Here is an 18,891-nt window from a genome sequence, read left to right on the forward strand (position 1 = left end):
CTGAAGATGGCAAAGAGCCTCCTGGCAGGAGACACTGGTAGTATAGTCCCTTGTGGGAAGTGGGGAGTATGGGAGCCTAAAAAGACGCCTAGGTAAATCCTGGGCTGCCCTCAGGTGTTGTCTGGGAGGTGGGTGGGTGACGACAGAGGCTTTTCCTGGTGTCAGCAGCCAGGCATAGCTGGGAAAGGCAGCTCTTGTCAGGAGAAACTGCACGACCTGCTCTGCCACAGAAATCTCCAGCAAAAACACAAGGTGTTTGCTGAGTTCTACTGTTGTGCTTCCTGGTTGGAAGGTTGGATATTTCCTCCTTCTTCAAACAGTTAGTAAATAATTAAAAGAGTGAGACAAAATATTCCCTAAAGATAACCTAGTCTTCTGTTTCTATGGCAACCTCCTTCCTAAGCCAGAAGCCTTTTCTTGACTCGTGGCAGAGGGTGAAAGCCCTTTTGGGGGGAGGCAGGAGTGGTGGTGTGACCCTGCTGGGAGGCAAAGGGGAGATGCTGTGCAAAGCAAGAGGACTGTCACAGACCCCAAACCACAAGAGAAATAAAGACGTTTTCCTTGCAAGTCACTTCCAGGACAGCTGAGAGTCAGCTGAGAGAGCATTCATCCTGGGGGGCTGTAAATCATTGCCACGATCCTTCCCACTGTCTTTTAACCCTTTTTTCCTCCCAGCTGGCCCAGCTGCAGGCCATACTTCTGTCGTGGCCAAACATCAGAGCAGCTTTTACCACTGCACTGGTCTCTGATCTTTCTCCCATTGCTGAGTTGAAATGTTTCACAGCCCACAGCTGCCAGGCCAGCTCAGAGGCGCATCTTCAAGTCCCCTTAATGCAACCACTCCAGGAAACACTGTGCATGAAGTTGTCTGGGACTTGGATGGGGTATAACTGTTTAGACAATTTTGGCAAGCCCTGCTCAAAGCTCTGATTTTGTCTAAGCCTTGTGCAGCCCAAGCTTATTGTTCAGCCATTAGACGACTGAAACCATATTGTGGGAGAATTCTCCCACAGCGGGACACGAGCTGTAAACATGAGGGAGAATGTCCTTGAGCATTGCTGGCTCAGGAAGCTAGGCTGTGGACAAGTGAGCAACCCACGCACACCTGCAGGGGGCTGGACCTGCCGGCCCCTGGGGCAGACACAGCCACAGGGGGCTGAGCCTGCCAGCCCCCTGGGGTGGGAACCACAGGTTGTTTTTGGCACAGGGTAACCTATCTGTACCTTGCACGTGGCTCTGGGCCAATCTGTACCGTCCACTTGTGCCAGCCCCAAACTAATGGTATACACCTCCTCTGAGCACTATATAAGAGGCTTTGCTACCCTAATAAGGCTGTACTGATGCATAGAAGCTGCTGAGTCGAGTCGTCAGTACCCCGATTTCGCCCCTCACCAGCCTCCAGACTCCGACACCATATGTCTTACCTCTACTCTATGCCCACAGGTGAGCAGGCAGGGGCAATTCACTCAAAGAACCACCAGTGCAAGAAGAGCATTTGAAGACCCTTATTATTGCTTTAATAAATCTGAATCAGCATCCTCTCTGCAAGGTCAAGGACACAGACTCTCCTGTCCCTGGCCCACAGCTCTGACTTCTCTTCAGGCAGTGTGCACACTTGCAACACCACAAACACTCCCTTCCAGCAAATAAATCAAGTCCACACAGTAATTGTCCTTTCCCTGGCTGTGTTCCAATTTGACACGCTCACTGTTTACAAACCCAGTTTGTAAGATGCAGCAGCTGCTTGAAAATCAGTCAGGTCACAATGAAACCAGAACATCTGTTTTGCACTGCCCACTTTACAGTGCCTCATATGCCAGCTGGAGAGCTCTGGGAGGGCTGCAGAGAGGCTCATGATTGAACGGAAAAAAATGGGACAGGAATTCTCAAGGGTACTCTGAGCACTACATCAGCCTCCAAATCTTTCTTTCTCCATTGGATTGCTGTCCTCTCCACTCTGTCTTCTCCAACATACCTTAGTGAAGCTTCCCTGGGGTGGTAGATGACATCCCAGATTCTTTGTGACCCCTGGATGATTGCAAACCTAGGAAGAGTACAGAACCTCAGAGCTGCTGCATGGCGAGATCCAGGCTGGCCCTAGCCAGAAAGGAGGCACAAGCAGTCATCCTGCTGGAAAGGTGAGGAGAGATATGGTCTCCTGAGGTCTTAATGTAACCACACCAGGAGGGGATCACAACTGCCTCATTGAATCTTGGCAGGCCACGGTTTGAGAAGTCAGTCTGCCCTCACCCTCCACACCAGAGCCCTCCCCACTCATACTCCCTTTTCATGGCAGAGGCAAGGAAAGCTGAAATGATCTTTCTCCCTCTCCCCCATTTCTCCAGCTGGTAAGCCAGTGAGCCTGGGCACCACACACAGAGGCATCCTTACATTTGTGCACACACACATAGAGACACAGTCACACACACCCCAACATTCTCTGCTCTCTGCTTCCACAGCTGGCACTGAGCAGGTCTCATCTCAGCTCCACTGGTGCAAATCAGGGAAACATCAGAGGATGAAGGTGATGCTGGAGAGGAAGCAGAGCCACCACTGAGCTGAGGATGTTCTTGCAGGCTCTTCCCACTGGGACTTGGAACAAGGTTAGCCCTCAGCCAGGGGACTAACTACATTTTGTGTTGTTGAAGTCCCCTTTGCTTTTATTTGTCTTTTTTTTCCTAGGTGTTGCCTTCTTTTAATATATATAGCTATAGATACAAAAATAACAGATAGGTTTCTCTAGAGATGATTTTTGCACCTTTGGGCTTCTAAAACAAAATATCACAATGACTGCAAATGAAAGGGGGGTGGGAAGTTCAACTTCCTCTCCCCTTTTTACCCTCTTCTTCTACCCTGCCTCTTTCAACTCAAATCTCTCCGTGTGTCTTGCCATTTTTTAAAAAGCTTTAGCAATTTCCTTTCTTTGGAGAATAAAAAAGACAAAGCCAACAAAACAACACCAAAAACATGCCACGTAGCCTCCATTTTCTCCTCCCATGAGCATGCCCGCTGTGTTCACACATTGCCTTCAAAGCAAGACTTTGCGCCTCAAAACGTTTCCCGTGCTGCAAGGCTGTTTGCTTTTGCCTGCTGCAGGGGCCAGATTTTCACCTGCTGTAAATCAGCAGGAACCCACCTCGAGCCAGAGCTCTGCTGCTTTACACCACAGAAACGCACAGTCTCGTTTGGCCAGTTTAAGCTCGACCTGAAGATCTAGCCCACGAGTTTTAATGTTTGAAATGGAAGCATGGACAATAAGGAAGTTCCCAGAAACAGGCAAGGCAGACCCCAGATGCTCTTCCTTTGCCACTCACCCTGCTACCTCTTCCCCTTGTCCCCTACCCTCCTTCTTGGCGTAGCACCTCCTGCAGCCCCTGTTTGCTTGTTCCTCCTTAGCACTTTCTGAAATTCATAATCTCTCAGTAAAAAAAATAAATAAATCGATCTCTCTATATATGTATACAACTAAACAGCTGCCGTGACAGTCACCCGGCGGGAGGGTCTCATCCCTCCCAGCCCCACGGCCTTTTCTTGTCACTATAGTCTCTGCGGGGATGGTCCAGGTCTTGCCCTCGGGCAGGACTGTTCCCGTATTGCTTGCACTCTCCCACGCCTCTGAGGTACGGTACCAGAGTATTTATTTTTTTTTTATATATATATATATATATTTATGTATATATATATATTTATACATTTTTGTTTGCCTGATCCTTTTTCTTGCAAATCCTTTGGAATTGCTGCTGCTGCTGCTGGAGAGATGTTAGTGAAACATGCTCCCCATGCCGGCGGCTGAATGCTCCTTCCCTGCACTCCAGGGACCCTCATCTGTTCCTCTTGCTGACTCCGTCACCCAGATCCAGCTTGGGCGGGAGCGGAGAGCCGCGGTCCCCTGTCCCCAGTCTGCCGGGGGCGTCCGGCTTCTCTCCTTCCCCAGGCGAGGAGGTGTCCTTGCACAAGTCCGTCACCCAGGAGGGCATTGAGAGGAAACCTCGGGGGTCGACGGTGTAGAAGGGCTTGGTGTGGTGGGCGGTGGGGCGGCGGGACGAGGGGCTGGCATGGAGGCTGCTGGTGCTGCTGCACTTCTTCACCAGCGTCAGCCCCGGCGGTGGGGGAGAGAAAAGGGAGGTCAGCGAGAGGCTGCTGAGGGTCTCCGAGGGCTCGCTGTTGTTGCCACCCCCCCGCAGGCTGCTGCCCGCCCCCTCCTCGTCCGAGGGGTCCATGGAGTCGTGGTGGGTGCAGCCGGGGCTGGTGCTCCCGCCGCTGCTGTGGCTGCGCTGGTGACAACGGATGCTTCGGAGGCTGAAAAGCCCCCGGCCCCGCAGGCTCCGGCGGCGGGAGGTGGGGGAGAGGGGGGCTGCCAGGGGTCTTTGGCTGTCGGCAGCTGGCATGGGGCACAGAGCCACCGGGAGGTCCAGGGTGCACTGAGGAGAGTCGCTGAGGTTGAGGCTGTCCTCCATCGTGGTCTGCAGGCTGCCCGCTGAGCTGCTGCTCCTGCTGCTGTCCAGCGACGTATCGCTCTCGTGGGCCTGGGGAGTGTGAAAACAGTTCTCAGGAAAGAGATGGGCGAGGGGCAAGAGGATTTCCCCATTTTGTAATGCAAAAATAAGCCACAAATAGAGGAAAAGGTGCAAATCTCCAATTCTCCTCTCCCTCTCCTCTGCTGGGGAGGGCAGTTGCGAACCACCCGAGGAATGCTGCACAGCACCTGTCATGCAGCTTGCCCAAGGGTTTTCCTTCCAGGGGGAGGAACAAAGGTTTTAATATTTTGAGCTCTGGTGTCATTTTGCTTGAGGATGAATCTTCCTCTCCTATGTGGAATGCTTTGCCAGAGGCAAGGGGTGCTGGGTCTGTGAGCTCTGCTGGGCTGGGCATGACCACTTGTGGTCCAGGAGGCAGGGGAGCTGAGGCTCCTGTCAACCTGTCACATAAGCTGTAGGCACATCAAAACCATCAGCTGGACAGAAACCAAGGCACTTCCCCACACAGACCTCAGGCTCTGTACCTAAACCTCCTCTGATTAAAAAATCAGCAATGCTGGGGAGAGAAAAGAGGCCTCATGGTTCATTTGACCAGCACTGCTGGTGGTGATAGTATTTAGGGCAGAAAGCTCCAGCAGGAAGGCAAAATAGCTTTAATTTCCCTGGATCAGAGCTCAGTTAGTTAAGCTGCATTTCTGTTGTTCCTAGGAAACTGGTCTGTACCATGAGATCATAGTGCAGTGACACAGCCCCAGGAATGATGCATGTAGGACTGGAATTGGTCTCCTGAACAATAACTATTCATAAAAGCCTCCATCAGACAATCAGAACTTCACCAGTTTCTCTTTTACAACAGCTCAGTACTTTTGTCCCAGTGGTGTGCCAGCTTCAGAGTTCTTTCTCTTCATGTCTAAGCTTACACCAGAACTTTCAACACCACAACTCTGTAGTCTCAGCTTGAGGCTAAATTTATCCTTGGTGAGTTCATACACATTTGTATTGTACCAACAGTATCTGTCACACAGAACTAGATAACATATGATTTTATTGCTATTTTTTAGATTGTCTGGAATAGAATGTCCCTGCACTACTCAAACAAACTGTGCGTGGAGTATCTGCCTAGAACAGTAACAGGCATCTCTGCTGGACTTTCATCTCTGCCTCCTCTGCACTTCAGAGACACCTGATGTTTCCTCAACACTTTTATTCTCCACTTTCATTAGTGAGAAACAGCTGCCTTTTCAGAAAGAGATAACATCTCTCTGGGATATAAGAGCAGGGCAAAATGGAGAGCTCAGGAACATGGTGCGTGGATGTGGCATGAAGGGCTGTGGAGGAGGTAAACAGAGAGAAACCTGTTCCAGTCAAGAAGGTGCAGGATCTGGAGTTATGGTGCTAAGAGAAGCCAAGGAGGATGAGTAGCTGTCATTTCCCCCTGCTCACACTACGGCTGCTGTACATGGAGGTGTCTGCAGCATGCTTGATGAAAAGGATCCAGGAGAGAGCTAAAAGGTGATGTGATTTCATCTTCATGTGGGACTAACTGCAACTGTGAAACTTTTTTGATTCAAAGCAGAAGAATATACGATTTCAGGGGTTAAGACCAATACAGCACCCCCTTGCTGTATGATCTTCTTCCTAACTCTCCTGCAGTCTGCAGGCCACTGTGCACCTCCAACAAATCAGACTGAGGTCACCTGTCCCATGGCTGCAGCTGCCTCTCTCTTTCCTCTGCCTTCCTCCCCGTTCAGCCCCCTGTGTTTGGGTGTGATGTGAAGATCAAGCCTTCCTATCAGAGGGAATCAGGGATCCTCACCTGACGAAGAAGTGAGCAGTTCACACTTGGAGATCTCAGTGATGCCCATGAGCCTTGCAGAGAAATCTTGGGAAGGTTGTGTGGACTTGAGACTTTCTCAGGCCCTGTCTGGGTGGCAGAGATGGCTGGGTGGAAAAATTCTGCAGGTACAGGTAACAGAGGGCAAGATGCATCTGGAGAGAAGGGGCTGGGAGGGACTGACAAAGCAACAAAAGAAATGGGGAAGAGAACACAAACAAACAAACAAAAAAATAAGCTTGAAGAGTCCTCTGATTTGATTTGGTGCCTTTGCTGCTGTGACACTGAGGCTCCTGCAATTCCAGTGTGTAGAGAACATTTAATAATATACACTCCTGCCCCAAAAGCCACAGACTAGTGTTCACACTATGAGTCATACTTTCTACACAAGGACCAAAACCTGCTTTAAACCTGGGAGATCTAACACAGCCCAGAGCCATACAGCAAAAGCCTTGCCTTGCCAGTTGCTTCTCTCAGAGAATTGCTGAGCTGTAAGGCTTTGATACAACTAGGTACCACTGCCTGCTCCTCACCCCATTCCTGAAGGCTGTCAAACTGAAAGGTGATTCTCAGTTTGTGTAACCCTACATCACATTAATTCCACACCTGGCAGGAGGAAGGCAAGAGAAAGGTGGAAGAGCTGAACCAACCCACACTTCTCAGCAGAACTGGAGAATGGTGGGAGCCATACTCACCTTTGTTAGTTTCATGCTTTAGCCAAGACTGGACTGAGTTGAAAGGAGTTTGCTCCATTTCACATAGGTAGCTGTCTGGGTTTGTAGAGCCATCCTCACTGGATACTGGGAGCAGGCATTCGTGCAGATCGCCTGCCCCATTGGAGTCAGGGCTGTCCTGCCCTTCCTGCTGGAAAAAATAAGGACAAAGCCTTGTGAAATTTAAGGGCAAATAAAAGAGCAGACTTGTTAAAGCCTCAAGAAGAGCTGATTCTGAAGGTACCTTCCAGCTGTCTAAGAGATGTTCAGTTTTCTGTCCCGAATTCCCTAAACACAGGCTCATTCAGAGGAAGTTACTGACAGCAGTGAAAAGAACTTTCAAAATATACAGCCCTTTTTTTTTTTCTCTTCATACCTTTCCCTGCAATATGTCTCTATGGAGAAGGTCTTGAAAAGTGATCAGAATTTATACTCCTCATCAGGGACATTTGGATAAGCACAGAGCACTTTGAAAAGAAAGGGGCATAAATACAGTACACGGTGCAACATGTCCATGACCACCTGGGGCTAACCTTGATCTCCTTAGGGCTCAGCTGAGAAGTGTTGCGATTGTCTGACTCATCTCCTAGAAAGATGGAAGAGGACTTGTCTGAGTTGAGGGATAATGCTTCCATTTCAGCCAGCTGGACCTGCAGGAAGGGAAAGGAGCTGTCACAGGTCACACATGACATCCATATTTCAAGCAGTCACACCATTTATGGCGGGTAACTGAGAGCCTGTAGACCCAAGATCAATTTTAGGTTATATTCCTTGGATTAATCTTGAACCCAGACCTGAGCTGGGCAGGAGAATCCATTTTTTAAAGGAAGGTTGAACAGATCTGCAAGCAGCTCATGCCAGTCCATGCTCCTCTAGTGCCAGAACTGGAGGAAAGAGTCCTGAATCTGTCCCAGCGATACGGCTAGCACAAGGCCCTGTAAGTAAAGCCAGGTGGGGAGAGGGCTCCCCCAGGCAGGTGGCAAGGCAGTCTGCTCTGCTGAAAGATGGAGCCCTCTCTCTGAAGGTGCCACGGACAGCCCTGCTTAAATGTGAAAGTGCTTTCATTCCAAGGATAGTCATGCCTCTTGCAGTCCATGCCAATATCATGCTTTTCATATACTCTTACCTTCATCACTGAAACTGTCTCCCTCCAGCTTCTCTGTGCTTTCCTCCTCCCCTCATCTCTAACCCACCCAAGACCTCAGCTAACACAATCTCCCATCTTGCTCTCCATCCCTAAACTCACCCCTGCTGCCCACTCATACATGTGCTCTCTTGCTTTCTGAAACTGAGTCTGGGCACTCCATCTTTCTCATCCTTGAGCCTCAGCTCTGCTCCAGTCCCACTCCTGTCCTTGCTTTATCTTTTGGCCTGTTTCATACCGAATGTGTCTCTTTCCCATTCTCTTTCTGCTAAGCCTTCAATTCCCTCCTGCCTCTTATCTTTTCCCCACAGTGCCTGAAGAGCATCTCCCTTTTCTATCAGCCTAAGCAGTTGCTCTCTCTCCCATGCTTGGCATTCCATCATTGGTCTCTAGAGTCTCATCCATCCCCACCACCAGCACTTGACTCTTTAGAGCTATATTCTGGGTTGTCTCAGCTGGGGCAGCTAACTTCCCAGCCATTTATCTTGTCCTCCCTTGTGTTTATGTTTGCAAGAGGTGGGTACAGCTTTTGTGCTGTAAAAGTAGGTAGACCATTGTGAGAGATGACTCCTTTGAGCTGGGAGTTTAGTGGCTTGTGCCAACATTAGACTGGCAGAGGTCTTCATCCAAGGGATAATGCACTTTGAGTAGACAGAATGGGAACCTGGAGTTGGATCTAAATAAAGGGCACAAATGGGATCCTTACTTGGGCTATTACTCTGACACTGGAACACGGTGCCAGTCAATCACGTAGAGAGCCCCAAACCAACAACTACTATTCAGAGGACGGACACACCAGAGAGCCCATAACAAAGTGATGTCAAGCACACTACACAGCCACCAGTCAGCAACCACTTGTGTAAAGAAAAACAGTCTTCATTTTGTCCCACTTAATGTGCCTGCTCATCCACCGCTCGCCTGTTTGCTACAGCTACGCTTGTAGAGATACCAGCATGAAATATGGTAACATCTGTGACTAACTTCTCCATTCCTAAAAGAAGGTTTCAACAAAAGCCAGAATAGTCTGGTTTCCACTGAACCAGTTGCTTACAAATTCTGAGCACCCTGGGATCTACATAAGCAACAAAGTAATGAATAGATAAACTGGGCATGTGGAGATGACATCCATGACTGCTCACTGGCTAACTCCTGCCACTGGCTAAACACACAGTCATCCACCAATTCACAGATGTCTAATTGTCAGCCAGACCCAGGGGTGAAAGGAGAGCGATGACAAGAGGCACAAAAAAAAAGGGTAAGTTTTGTTCTTAGAGATTCCATTACCACAGAACATTTAAATATCTTCTACCTAAAGATGAGGAACAACAACAAACCTGAAAACTGCAGCAGTGGGAAAAGGGGCTGCTCACCAGGAGTAATAGCCATGAAAACTGCCAAGAACATCAACCTGAGACACTGATCCATGCACACAAATCCCTTGGAAAGTAACTGCTTGCAGGTAAAACATTTTTAAACCCAGGGCCATCATTTACCAAAGATCATTAATTGTATATAGATAGTTGGTTTGAAAATAAGACACCAGCAGCATGACTGGGGAAGACACTGAGCACTTCTACTCACTGAAGCACAGAGCTTAGCAGGTATGAATAACTTTGAGCACATGTTTAAGGGTTGTGTCCATGGACTGTGCTCAGCATCTTGAGGGATTAAACTACAAAAGAACATTTTGGGGCAAATATGTGATTTCAGCAGGCAGCAAGTGAACTGTTTTGCTTGAACATACACCAGCTGAACAGGACTAGTTAAAAAACATTTTGCTTATAGAACTTGCTGTCAATTTCTTCTGAGACTGGGCATTGTACACACAGAGAGAATTTTGCTTTCAGATATGTTGCTCTACCAGAGAACACTAATTTAGTGGCTATGTGCATTGCTGGACAAGCCTAGCTGTGACTCCATGTAGTGGTTTCCTGTTGGAAGCTGCTCAGTCTTTCTTATGTAAGGAATTGTGAAGAGAAGCTCTTGATCCATCATGACTTATTATTCTGAGATGATCCATGTGATCAGAAATAAACCAGCTACATTTTTACTGCTGAAGTCATTCCTGAAGACATAGGTAATTTCTTTACAATTTCACATTTTAGATGTATTGAAACATCAATTTTTGGGGGAAAAAATGATGTCATTTAACAGCCATTAGAAAATATGCTCTGAGAATAATTCTTTGGTTGTGATTATTCTGTTAAACTCTTTGCTGTGGGCTGTGCTTGAAGATTTTGCTATATGGTTTCCTTGCTGGGAAGTTAAGAAAATCTGTTGTTGTCTTCATTCCTAGACAGGATAGTGAAGACTATCTGGATGGTTTTCAAATGTAGCAAACTAGCTGTAAATGACTTAATTTTAGGGGAATCATGCTGAAATGCCTTAGAAAACTTGATTTTCTGAGTAGGCTTGAGCACCAATTGCTGAAGGTAAAGACTTACACAAAGCAGCAGAAATTGCAGATCATTGAGAAGGAGCTATTGGGCTGCATTAGTGCAGCACCCATTTGTGAAGTGTTGCAGCAATGTTAGCGTTCTGTTACTTTCAAAAGGGAAGCTATGGGGACAAGAGTTCAGCTGAAAGGCTGAGAAAAACCTACAGCATCAGAACTGGGCATCTGAAGCCAAACCAAATGTTGTTTTCCTCCAGTATAGATCTAACCTGTCAATGAGAGCCTTCTTCCCAAGTTTCCTGGTTTCTTTATAAGCAAAGGCAACATAGCAAGTTAGTTATGGGGAAGGAGATGGTGAAGATTGCCACTGATGCACTGATTTGCTGTCACATGAGCCACACTACTGTTACAAGTCTAAATGCAATGATTGTGGTCAAAGACACTATAATGATTTCAGAACCAAAATTAATTCTGCTACTCAACTTCTCCCAGACTACTTTGCTCCTGGAATTTCACAATCTGAAAGGACTAATCACTTAAGAAGTAGTTGTTCAAAGCATTTTCTAACTTTAGAAGCACAAGACTAAGCCATTGACACCCTGCTTTTAGCAGCAGCCCATTTGTCAGCTAACAGATTCTCCACCAGAAAAGAGACTCTCAAACTTTCTCAGTGGGCCCACTGAGTTTTTGCTGAAACTCATGAACTGGTTTTCACCACAAACCAATCCTTGCTCACAGACAATAACTCTATTCAACAAGGCTTAATTTAAGCATGTGCTTAAGTCATCATCCTCAATGGGGAATAAGCACATGTTTGATACTAAGACAAAACACATGCCTAAATCTCTCACCAATTTGCCCCTGGCATTAGGATAAGATTCTTCCAGTCTTCCGTACAACATGAGCTTGAATCTCTGCTTTTCTTGCAGTACTGAACACAACAAGAGCTGCCAGGATGCCTTTGTAGTCATTTCTCTACAGCTCATTCGGTACCTCCTGACCTGTGTCCACCACCTCAAACATGCCTCCGTGGCCAAGGAGGGTAAGCCTGCACTAGAGGCAGTATCAGCAATTCAGAGCAAATATAGGTCAACAAGCTCTCTGTCTACACAGTCTCCATCCAGGGGCACACATCGATGACCTGCGGGCATGTGGGTGTGGGTCTTGGGGGGAGAGTCCTCTCACACATCCTCGTACGCAGGTTACCTCTTGCTTGTCATGGTTACACTTCTCGCACATGGCCGGCGAGGAGTAATGATGGAAGACGGAGCCCGATAGGTTATCGATGATCATTAACTCCCCGTCGAAGGAGTCCTTAATAATTAAAGAGACACTGTCCAGCCATAAGTTCTCCTAGGGGACAAGAAAGGGGGGAGGATGGGAGAGATCATTTTAAGAATGCCGAGCTTTCTTCAAGGTTTCATGTGAGTTTGGGCCTGGGTTCTCCACCCTGACTCATCTGGAGCAGCATCTTGTTCTGCAGGTACCTGCACAGGATTGCTCTGGGGAGCATCTGCTCCTTAGGGTGTGTAAAGGTGCCATATTTCAATGGAAGAAAGGGAAGAAAAAAAAAAGAGGGGGAAAAAAAGAAAAAAAAAAAAAGAGGAGGGACTGTCTGCACTCATTGTCAGTGCCCCATGACACTGCTCACACCTTCCTTCCAGCTCAGCTGGAGTGCCTCGCTCCTGATCTGCCAGTTCCCCCACTCTCTTCTCCTGAACTCCTCTCTAAAATGTGCTCCTAACATGCCTTTAGTTGATCTGTGCCACCCCTTCTCTGCTGGTCTTCAGGTTCACTATGATGTCGATGGATAGGACCCACTGTTGTCACAGCCTTGTCCCCACATAATTCTACCAACACAAAAGTCTGCTGCTGGAAGCAAACCTCGCACTCTGAGATGGGAGAGTTTATCTGTTACTGCTAAGTCCTCTGCCATCTAGGCTGCCCATCTTCTCCTGCAGCTACGTGCTGCCGTCTAGTTGGCAAGCTCAAAAGCAACTCACCTGCGCTGGAGAGTAACATCTCATGCACAGCCGTCCTTCGGGATCTGTTCTCCCACCACCACCTCCTGTTCCTTTTCCCTGCCCTGAATTCGAGGAGCGCGACTTGCGGGAGCAGAACCCATGTGCAATTTCCAGCTCAATCTCAGCATCCATCTCTGCATCCTCCTGGGCCTCCTTGTTGCTGTCGTCGAGGTGTTTCATGAGCACAGCTACCACCACATTGATGAGGACAAACTGGGCTGTGAGCACAAAGCTAACAAAGTACAGTGGGGAGATGAACTGCAGGTTGCTGAGGCAGCTCCGGTCATCGTGGCTGCAGTCACGCAAGGTATCCTTGAGGGGAAGTTGGGTTTGAGAGGAAACGGTGGAAGGAAGGAAGGACTAAAGTAAGAATACAAGCTTGGCTGCTCTTGCTGTCAAAACCCACTGATGCCAATGGAAAGAGCAAGGCAAACTTTTCTATCATCCCTCCCCCCTTCTGGGATCATGACATCCCCAAAGAACATGGGACAGTATCCCCACGTGTCTATACTTCAGTACAGATATGCCCAAAGGTGTACAGAGAAAACTACTTCCAGGTCATCACAGGTTACTGTCACTGCACACATGAGCAAGAACAAAAATGGGCAGTCCAGTACTGCCTTGTCCCATGCAGACTCAGAAGCACCACATGTGCTCAAGGCAGGACTATTTTGGATTGCCCTGGTAGCTCTACAAATGGGTGCCTCGTCCAATGCACCTGCATTCAGCTTTGGTAACAGGTTGTATGACAACAGATATTTCCTCTTTGTGTAGTCTTATTGATCCTCCTAAGGACAATTTGCACTTTTCTCAGCCAGGTGCCTGGAGGAGTAGAAAACCCTGAGGTCTGAACTACCACGCCAGGGGTGGGAGGTATGTCTCAAGCAAGGACCTTATCTAGCAACCCCTCTCCTGCACCCATTCCCTTTTCCAGCCCAAGCACTGCTGAACAGAGCACATATCAGAATTTCTTTTCCCCAAAATAAGGACATCCGCAACACTGAGGGTCAGTTACCTTCATGATCCCATTCCAGTTGTCACCTGTGGACACCTGGAAGAGTGTGAGGAAGGCCATCCCGAAGTTCTCAAAGGTGGCATGGCGACTCATGCCCTCACAGGGGTTCTCATCATTGCAAACTGAAAGGAAGGGGATCACGGCTATCAGCAGAGGATGCACTGCAGACACACAGATCAACATCAGGAACTGGGGAGGGGGACTGCAGGCTTCTCACAGTCTGGACACCTCAGGTAATGGCATCAGAGCCTGGCCCAACAGTTGGCTGTTGCCTGGCAACACTGAAAAACCCCTGGTGGCCCAGTCCCAGGATATCAGGCAGTGTAATTCCATTGCTCATGATATCCTCCCAACATGCCATTGTGCTTGATCAATATTCCATGGTAAGAGATATAGATTATATTTCCCTGAGTTTTCCTTATGATCTTGAAGGTAATACCAAGATGGGCAGTCCAGAAAAAGCAAAAGCTTAAAAATGAGAGAGAAATCAGACACTGCTTTTACTTCATTAGGCTGTTAGGATAATAACAATGTAAAGAAAAATTCCTCTTACATCATACAGGTGAATAAACACCATCAAGTAACTCAGTCCCTTCATTGCAGAAGTACAGATTCTGAGCAACCTCGGATTGCCAACAGGTCTGCAGCCCACACTGGGGCATGGTCAGTTTGAGACTTACCCAGTTTTCCAAAGAGCTCCACTCCTAGAGCAGCGTAGATGAAAAATAGGAGCATGAAAAGGAGTCCAAGGTTTCCCACCTGAAAGCAAATGGTGTGGTGAGCCTACCCCAAAGCCAATTCCATCAGCACAGGCAAGTCTTTCTGTCTTTCAAAGCCTGGGGAGAACAGCAGTGAATTCCCAATGAACAAATGCAGCCAACCAATTGAGAAATCCCCAGTGACGGCATCAGTTGCTTTTCTCTCACTTGCCTCCACTGGCCAGGGCTGGCTAAAGTATACAGTTTCTGGGCCAGATGAATACAAGTGCATCGGAGCAGGGGCACAGCAGTTGAAGCCAGTTTGGCTGTGTAAATGCTAAGCAATGGATTACAACACACAAACATGGCCTGCACTGCTACAAGCCCCACAAAACTGCCTAAGTTGCTCAAAGCTACGCTCATGTGAAGAGCACAACAGCAGCACTCCAAAGAGAAAGGGACACTTGTACACAAGCTCCTGCCCTGAGCCAGGCAGAGCAGGGTGAGGCAAAGCTCCAGACACACGTGGAGGTTACAGCAGGGTTTGTGGAAGGAACAAGCAAGTGGCAACCAAGAAGGGTGAAGAGGTACTTTTGAAAGGTGTGGAGATGGGGATGGGGAGGAGGCTACAGACAAGTCAAGAGAGAAAGCATTAATTTCTTTCACATCTCCTGAATAATAAGCAAAAAATTATTTCTGGGCCTTCAGTAGCTGCTGTTTGGCAACTCCACAATGCAAGGACTGCTGCTCCGAGGTGCACAAAAGCAGCAGTGCCACCAGCACTCTCAAACTGCTGGATCTCCTGCCAAGTTGCATGTGAGGAGCAGGAGCAGGCAGAACAGGAGCAGAAAACACCAGTAATGATCAGCACATTGTTGGTGGAGCAATAGAAGGCAGGAAAAAAAGAAGGACCTCACTGGTATATGGGTGTTTCTGGAAAACTGAGCAGTGTCTGATCTGAATTCATGTCGTCACTGGGCCTTTGTTAGTACCATCCACTTCAGGAGTCTAATTTAGTCATGGCAACTGCTGTGCCATCCAAATTCAGAGGAGAAATAAATGATTCTGCCCACCCACTCCCCTTGGCTGCCAGATCCTGGTTCCCTACATACTCAGTGAAAAAAAAATATTTCTGATGACTAAGTTGGAGAGCATAGTAAATGCTGTGAACATGCACTTCTGGGGCTGTCTACATGCCATTAAGAAGTTAAGAAAACTTAACTAAGGGCTGCATTTCCAAAGGGCTCTTCAAAATTAAAGATCTATTCACTATTAAGAATTGTCGCAGCGTAACAAAGACAGGGAGAGAATTGAAGCAGGACAACTGTATGCCATCAGCAAGCCAAACACCCTGATGTCTATACTCTAGGAGCATAGAGAGAGAGGAAGGGAAAGTGCAAGGGAAAGGAGAGCTGATTTTAAGCTGCTTCTTTTGGTAAAGTCAATAAATCCTGAAGAATAATATTTCAGGCAATTAAATTGTCCCCTGAAGACTCAATGTATGAAATAGGGAGACTAAATTCGATCTTCTACCAGTGAAACTGGGGGACTTTAGCCCTGCCTTAAGTGCTGATTCTTACACAACTTTAACTATGGAGTGATCTCTAGTTTTTCTGTTATGTGACTTTATTAAATGAAGTGAACGTGTTACAGAAGGAAGCAAAAGTCAGTCATTAGGAAAGGGATTGATCAAAGGCTTTGATGCTGAAAGATTTAAGCACTGCTTTTGATTAACCTCCAGGGAATACAGAGGGGCTAGACCTTTAGACATCTGCCTGTCAAGTTTTGTGGCAGGTATTACTGACATCCAAAAGACCTGACCTATCACCTTAGTTAACAAAGGAGTTGTAGGTGAGCGGAAGACAGAAAGGGCAGAATTCATCAAAGATGGAAAAACATGCTTGTGGTTTGTGGCTGAGATCACAGCAAGGCTCAGAGGCTTGAACTGGGATTCCACCTGTGCTTTTTGCCCTCCTAAGCAAAACACCACTGCCTGTTGACTGTTTCTCCATTGCCATGACAAGGATATCAACATTTGCATTTCTCTTATTTATTCTCTGTTTCTTGGGGGTAGAAGATGAGTCTCACCATTTAAGCCCAAATATACTGCAGAGTCCTCTTAGCAAAGGCTTCTAAATACTACTTCAGCCACCTCTTAATATCTGAATGGATTTATCTGGATTTCAGAATAAATATGCCACACACATGCAGATGCCACACACTACAGATTCTTGCCTGGGAAAATAAAAATCAGCAGTTGTGGCTCCTGAAACAGAAAAGAGCAAGGTGGGGAAAAACTGCACTGAGCCAATCTTGATCAGCAGAGTAAGAACTAATAAATGCCACTGGCCAAAAACTGCCTACTACAAGAATACCCTTAGTCTCATGTCCTTCCATTGTTCAGCGTGTTTCAGTCCCCAGCTATCTTGGATGATGATACCATTGTCTATCCTACATTTTAATGATATAATAATTATTATTAGATGAAACCACAAATTATTATTGTTTAATAATCAGCATGGAAGACCAGACAGAGCTCAGGGTTCATAAAAGATCACAGTGTTCCCCCTTGCTTTTGTGTCGTAATGTACCCCTAATGCAGATTGACATTTATTGTCACCAGTATCAGAAGTAAACTCCTTGGGTAACTACTCATGCCACTTTCAGATTGATTCTCAGCTCTGCATCAGTTACCAGGACTGCTATGTTAGCTGATAAATCAACTGACAAACGCCTGTGCATTTTGGTATCATGCAGCATAGCTGCTGCTTGAGGCCTGCCAGCAGAATCATCTGATGTATGATCAGTAAAGCCACTTGGTGCCATTACTCTGCTCAGCAATTCTCTCTCAGCTATCTAAAAGGAAGGGGACCAGTCTTCCTGGCTGCTCATCCATCACAGAGGATCCTCACAGTGGGCTCGAAGCCTGTGTAAAGCACTGTGTCAGCATCTCATTTGGGAACAGCTGCCGCTCACAGCTCGTGAAATCCTTCTGTCTGGCTGTCTTGCAATAGACACTTCACTGCCGGCTGTGTGAGCCACAACAGAGAGCGTTACTGCTTCTCCTGCCTGAGAGGCTCAGAAACACAAAGGGATCCAGGAGGAGAAAAGAGAAGAAAGTAGGAAGGGGGAGCCACTGGCTAAGAAAAGGAGTAATATGATATGTGTATGAATAAAGGAGGTGAGGGGGAAGAGGGCACATGCAGCAAAGGGTAAGAAGGGCAGAGATGCAAAGACCTTTCTTCATGAAACGGTTGCCAATCACTCTTCCTTCCTTATGGAGTGGGGAGAGAGGAGCTGAGCACTAACCACAAGCAGGTGGGAAAAACACACTCTTATCCAGGAATCAGGCTTGATTTCATTCACCTGCTGAAGAACTCTTAGGATTGACATGCTAACCTGGGCAAGACCTATCAGAGGACAGCTATACCCCCATGAATGACGGGAAAATGTGGACATCACCTTCAGGCAGTTGCCTGCACAACACAGCAGACACCACCTCTGAGATTCTACAAGAATCAGCCCTCTAGCAAAGGGGTGCAGGAAAGGAAAAGCTTGTCTGTTTTACCTGTGGCAGGGCTTGAACAACTGTATCCAGCAGTGCTCGCATTCCCGTGGCCATCTTCAGTAGCTTCAGGACTGCCATAACAAGCACAAGAGAAGTGTCACTCACACTGAGCTCAGAAGGTCCATCCACTGTGTTGCTTGGAATTGGCAGACAAACAGTGTTAGACCTAGAAAAACTGGATTGTCCCTCTCAGACCTGTTCTCCCTTTTCTCACTTTTGATTGTACAACCCCAGTGGTTCTTACTCTGCCAGACCATCTCCTTCTAACTAAATAATCTGTTTCTCCCCCCTTCTTCTGCTTTATGTAGGCAGTCTGGCCAAGAGCTCTATTTCTCCCAGCATCATGTATCACAATTCTCCCTCTGCTCTGATTTTCCATTCCATCACTTTCTATTCCTTCAACCAGCAAGTTAATGCAGCTTAGTACACCTGGCCACCACTAAGAAGATTCAGCCCTCTCCCTGTGTACACTCTGATCTGCTTGGTGGCCCCATCTCCAAACACCACTGCCACACTTTACCCATAAAGAGTAATAGGGAAAATTCATGTCTCACATGATCAGCAGATTCTCCTGGTCCTTCACCTCCTGTTAAGACCACTGCATCTAAATGCCTGGCTAAAGGAAGCCAGAAAGCCTTAGGCTGTAGGCTTTCCTTCCTCACATGCCCAGGGCTAGGTACGGGGAGAGCTGACAACTGTACAGCTACTGATCAGTAAGTCATGGCACCAAGTCCTGCTCCATGCCCACCTACACCCCTGCCTCTAGCCAGTGTCTCTCTCACCCCGGGCAATCCGCAGCACCCTCATGATCCGGATGATGGTGGGGTTGATTGGGAGAGCAGCATTGATTTCAATCTCTTCCAATGTGATGCCCATGACAGAGAGGAGCACGATGGCCAGATCTAGCTGGTTCCACCTTAAGAAGAAAAATTGAAGAGAACAGAAGAGGAAGGAGTTTTTCCATTTCCCTGAAAAAAGAAAGTCAATTGCCTCCCCTTCAACCTAAATATTTCTTTATGCAT

The 18,891-nt window shown here is 47.4% G+C and overlaps 1 protein-coding gene across 6 annotated transcripts in view; it reads right to left on the reverse strand.

The window, feature by feature from the left end:
• Positions 1-1,494: 1,494 nt before the first annotated feature.
• Positions 1,495-18,891, reverse strand: part of CACNA1I (calcium voltage-gated channel subunit alpha1 I) — a 209,588-nt gene continuing 192,191 nt past the window's right edge. For 3 of the 6 annotated variants that reach the window (XM_064155215.1, XM_064155217.1, XM_064155220.1), the window contains 10 exons: positions 18,652-18,785; positions 17,870-17,940; positions 14,284-14,362; positions 13,604-13,725; positions 12,568-12,900; positions 11,771-11,917; positions 7,559-7,675; positions 7,008-7,176; positions 6,295-6,491; positions 1,495-4,526 (listed from right to left, as the gene is read on the reverse strand). In XM_064155215.1, coding sequence (XP_064011285.1) covers positions 3,822-4,526; positions 6,295-6,491; positions 7,008-7,176; positions 7,559-7,675; positions 11,771-11,917; positions 12,568-12,900; positions 13,604-13,725; positions 14,284-14,362; positions 17,870-17,940; positions 18,652-18,785 — 2,074 coding nt within the window. In that variant the 3' untranslated portion in view covers positions 1,495-3,821. The remainder of the gene's footprint in view (positions 4,527-6,294; positions 6,492-7,007; positions 7,177-7,558; positions 7,676-11,770; positions 11,918-12,567; positions 12,901-13,603; positions 13,726-14,283; positions 14,363-17,869; positions 17,941-18,651; positions 18,786-18,891) is intronic. The other 3 variants (XM_064155216.1, XM_064155218.1, XM_064155219.1) reach the window with 2 other exon arrangements.

Source organism: Pogoniulus pusillus, chromosome 15 (genome assembly GCF_015220805.1).
Source record: "Pogoniulus pusillus isolate bPogPus1 chromosome 15, bPogPus1.pri, whole genome shotgun sequence".
Taxonomy (NCBI): domain Eukaryota; kingdom Metazoa; phylum Chordata; class Aves; order Piciformes; family Lybiidae; genus Pogoniulus; species Pogoniulus pusillus.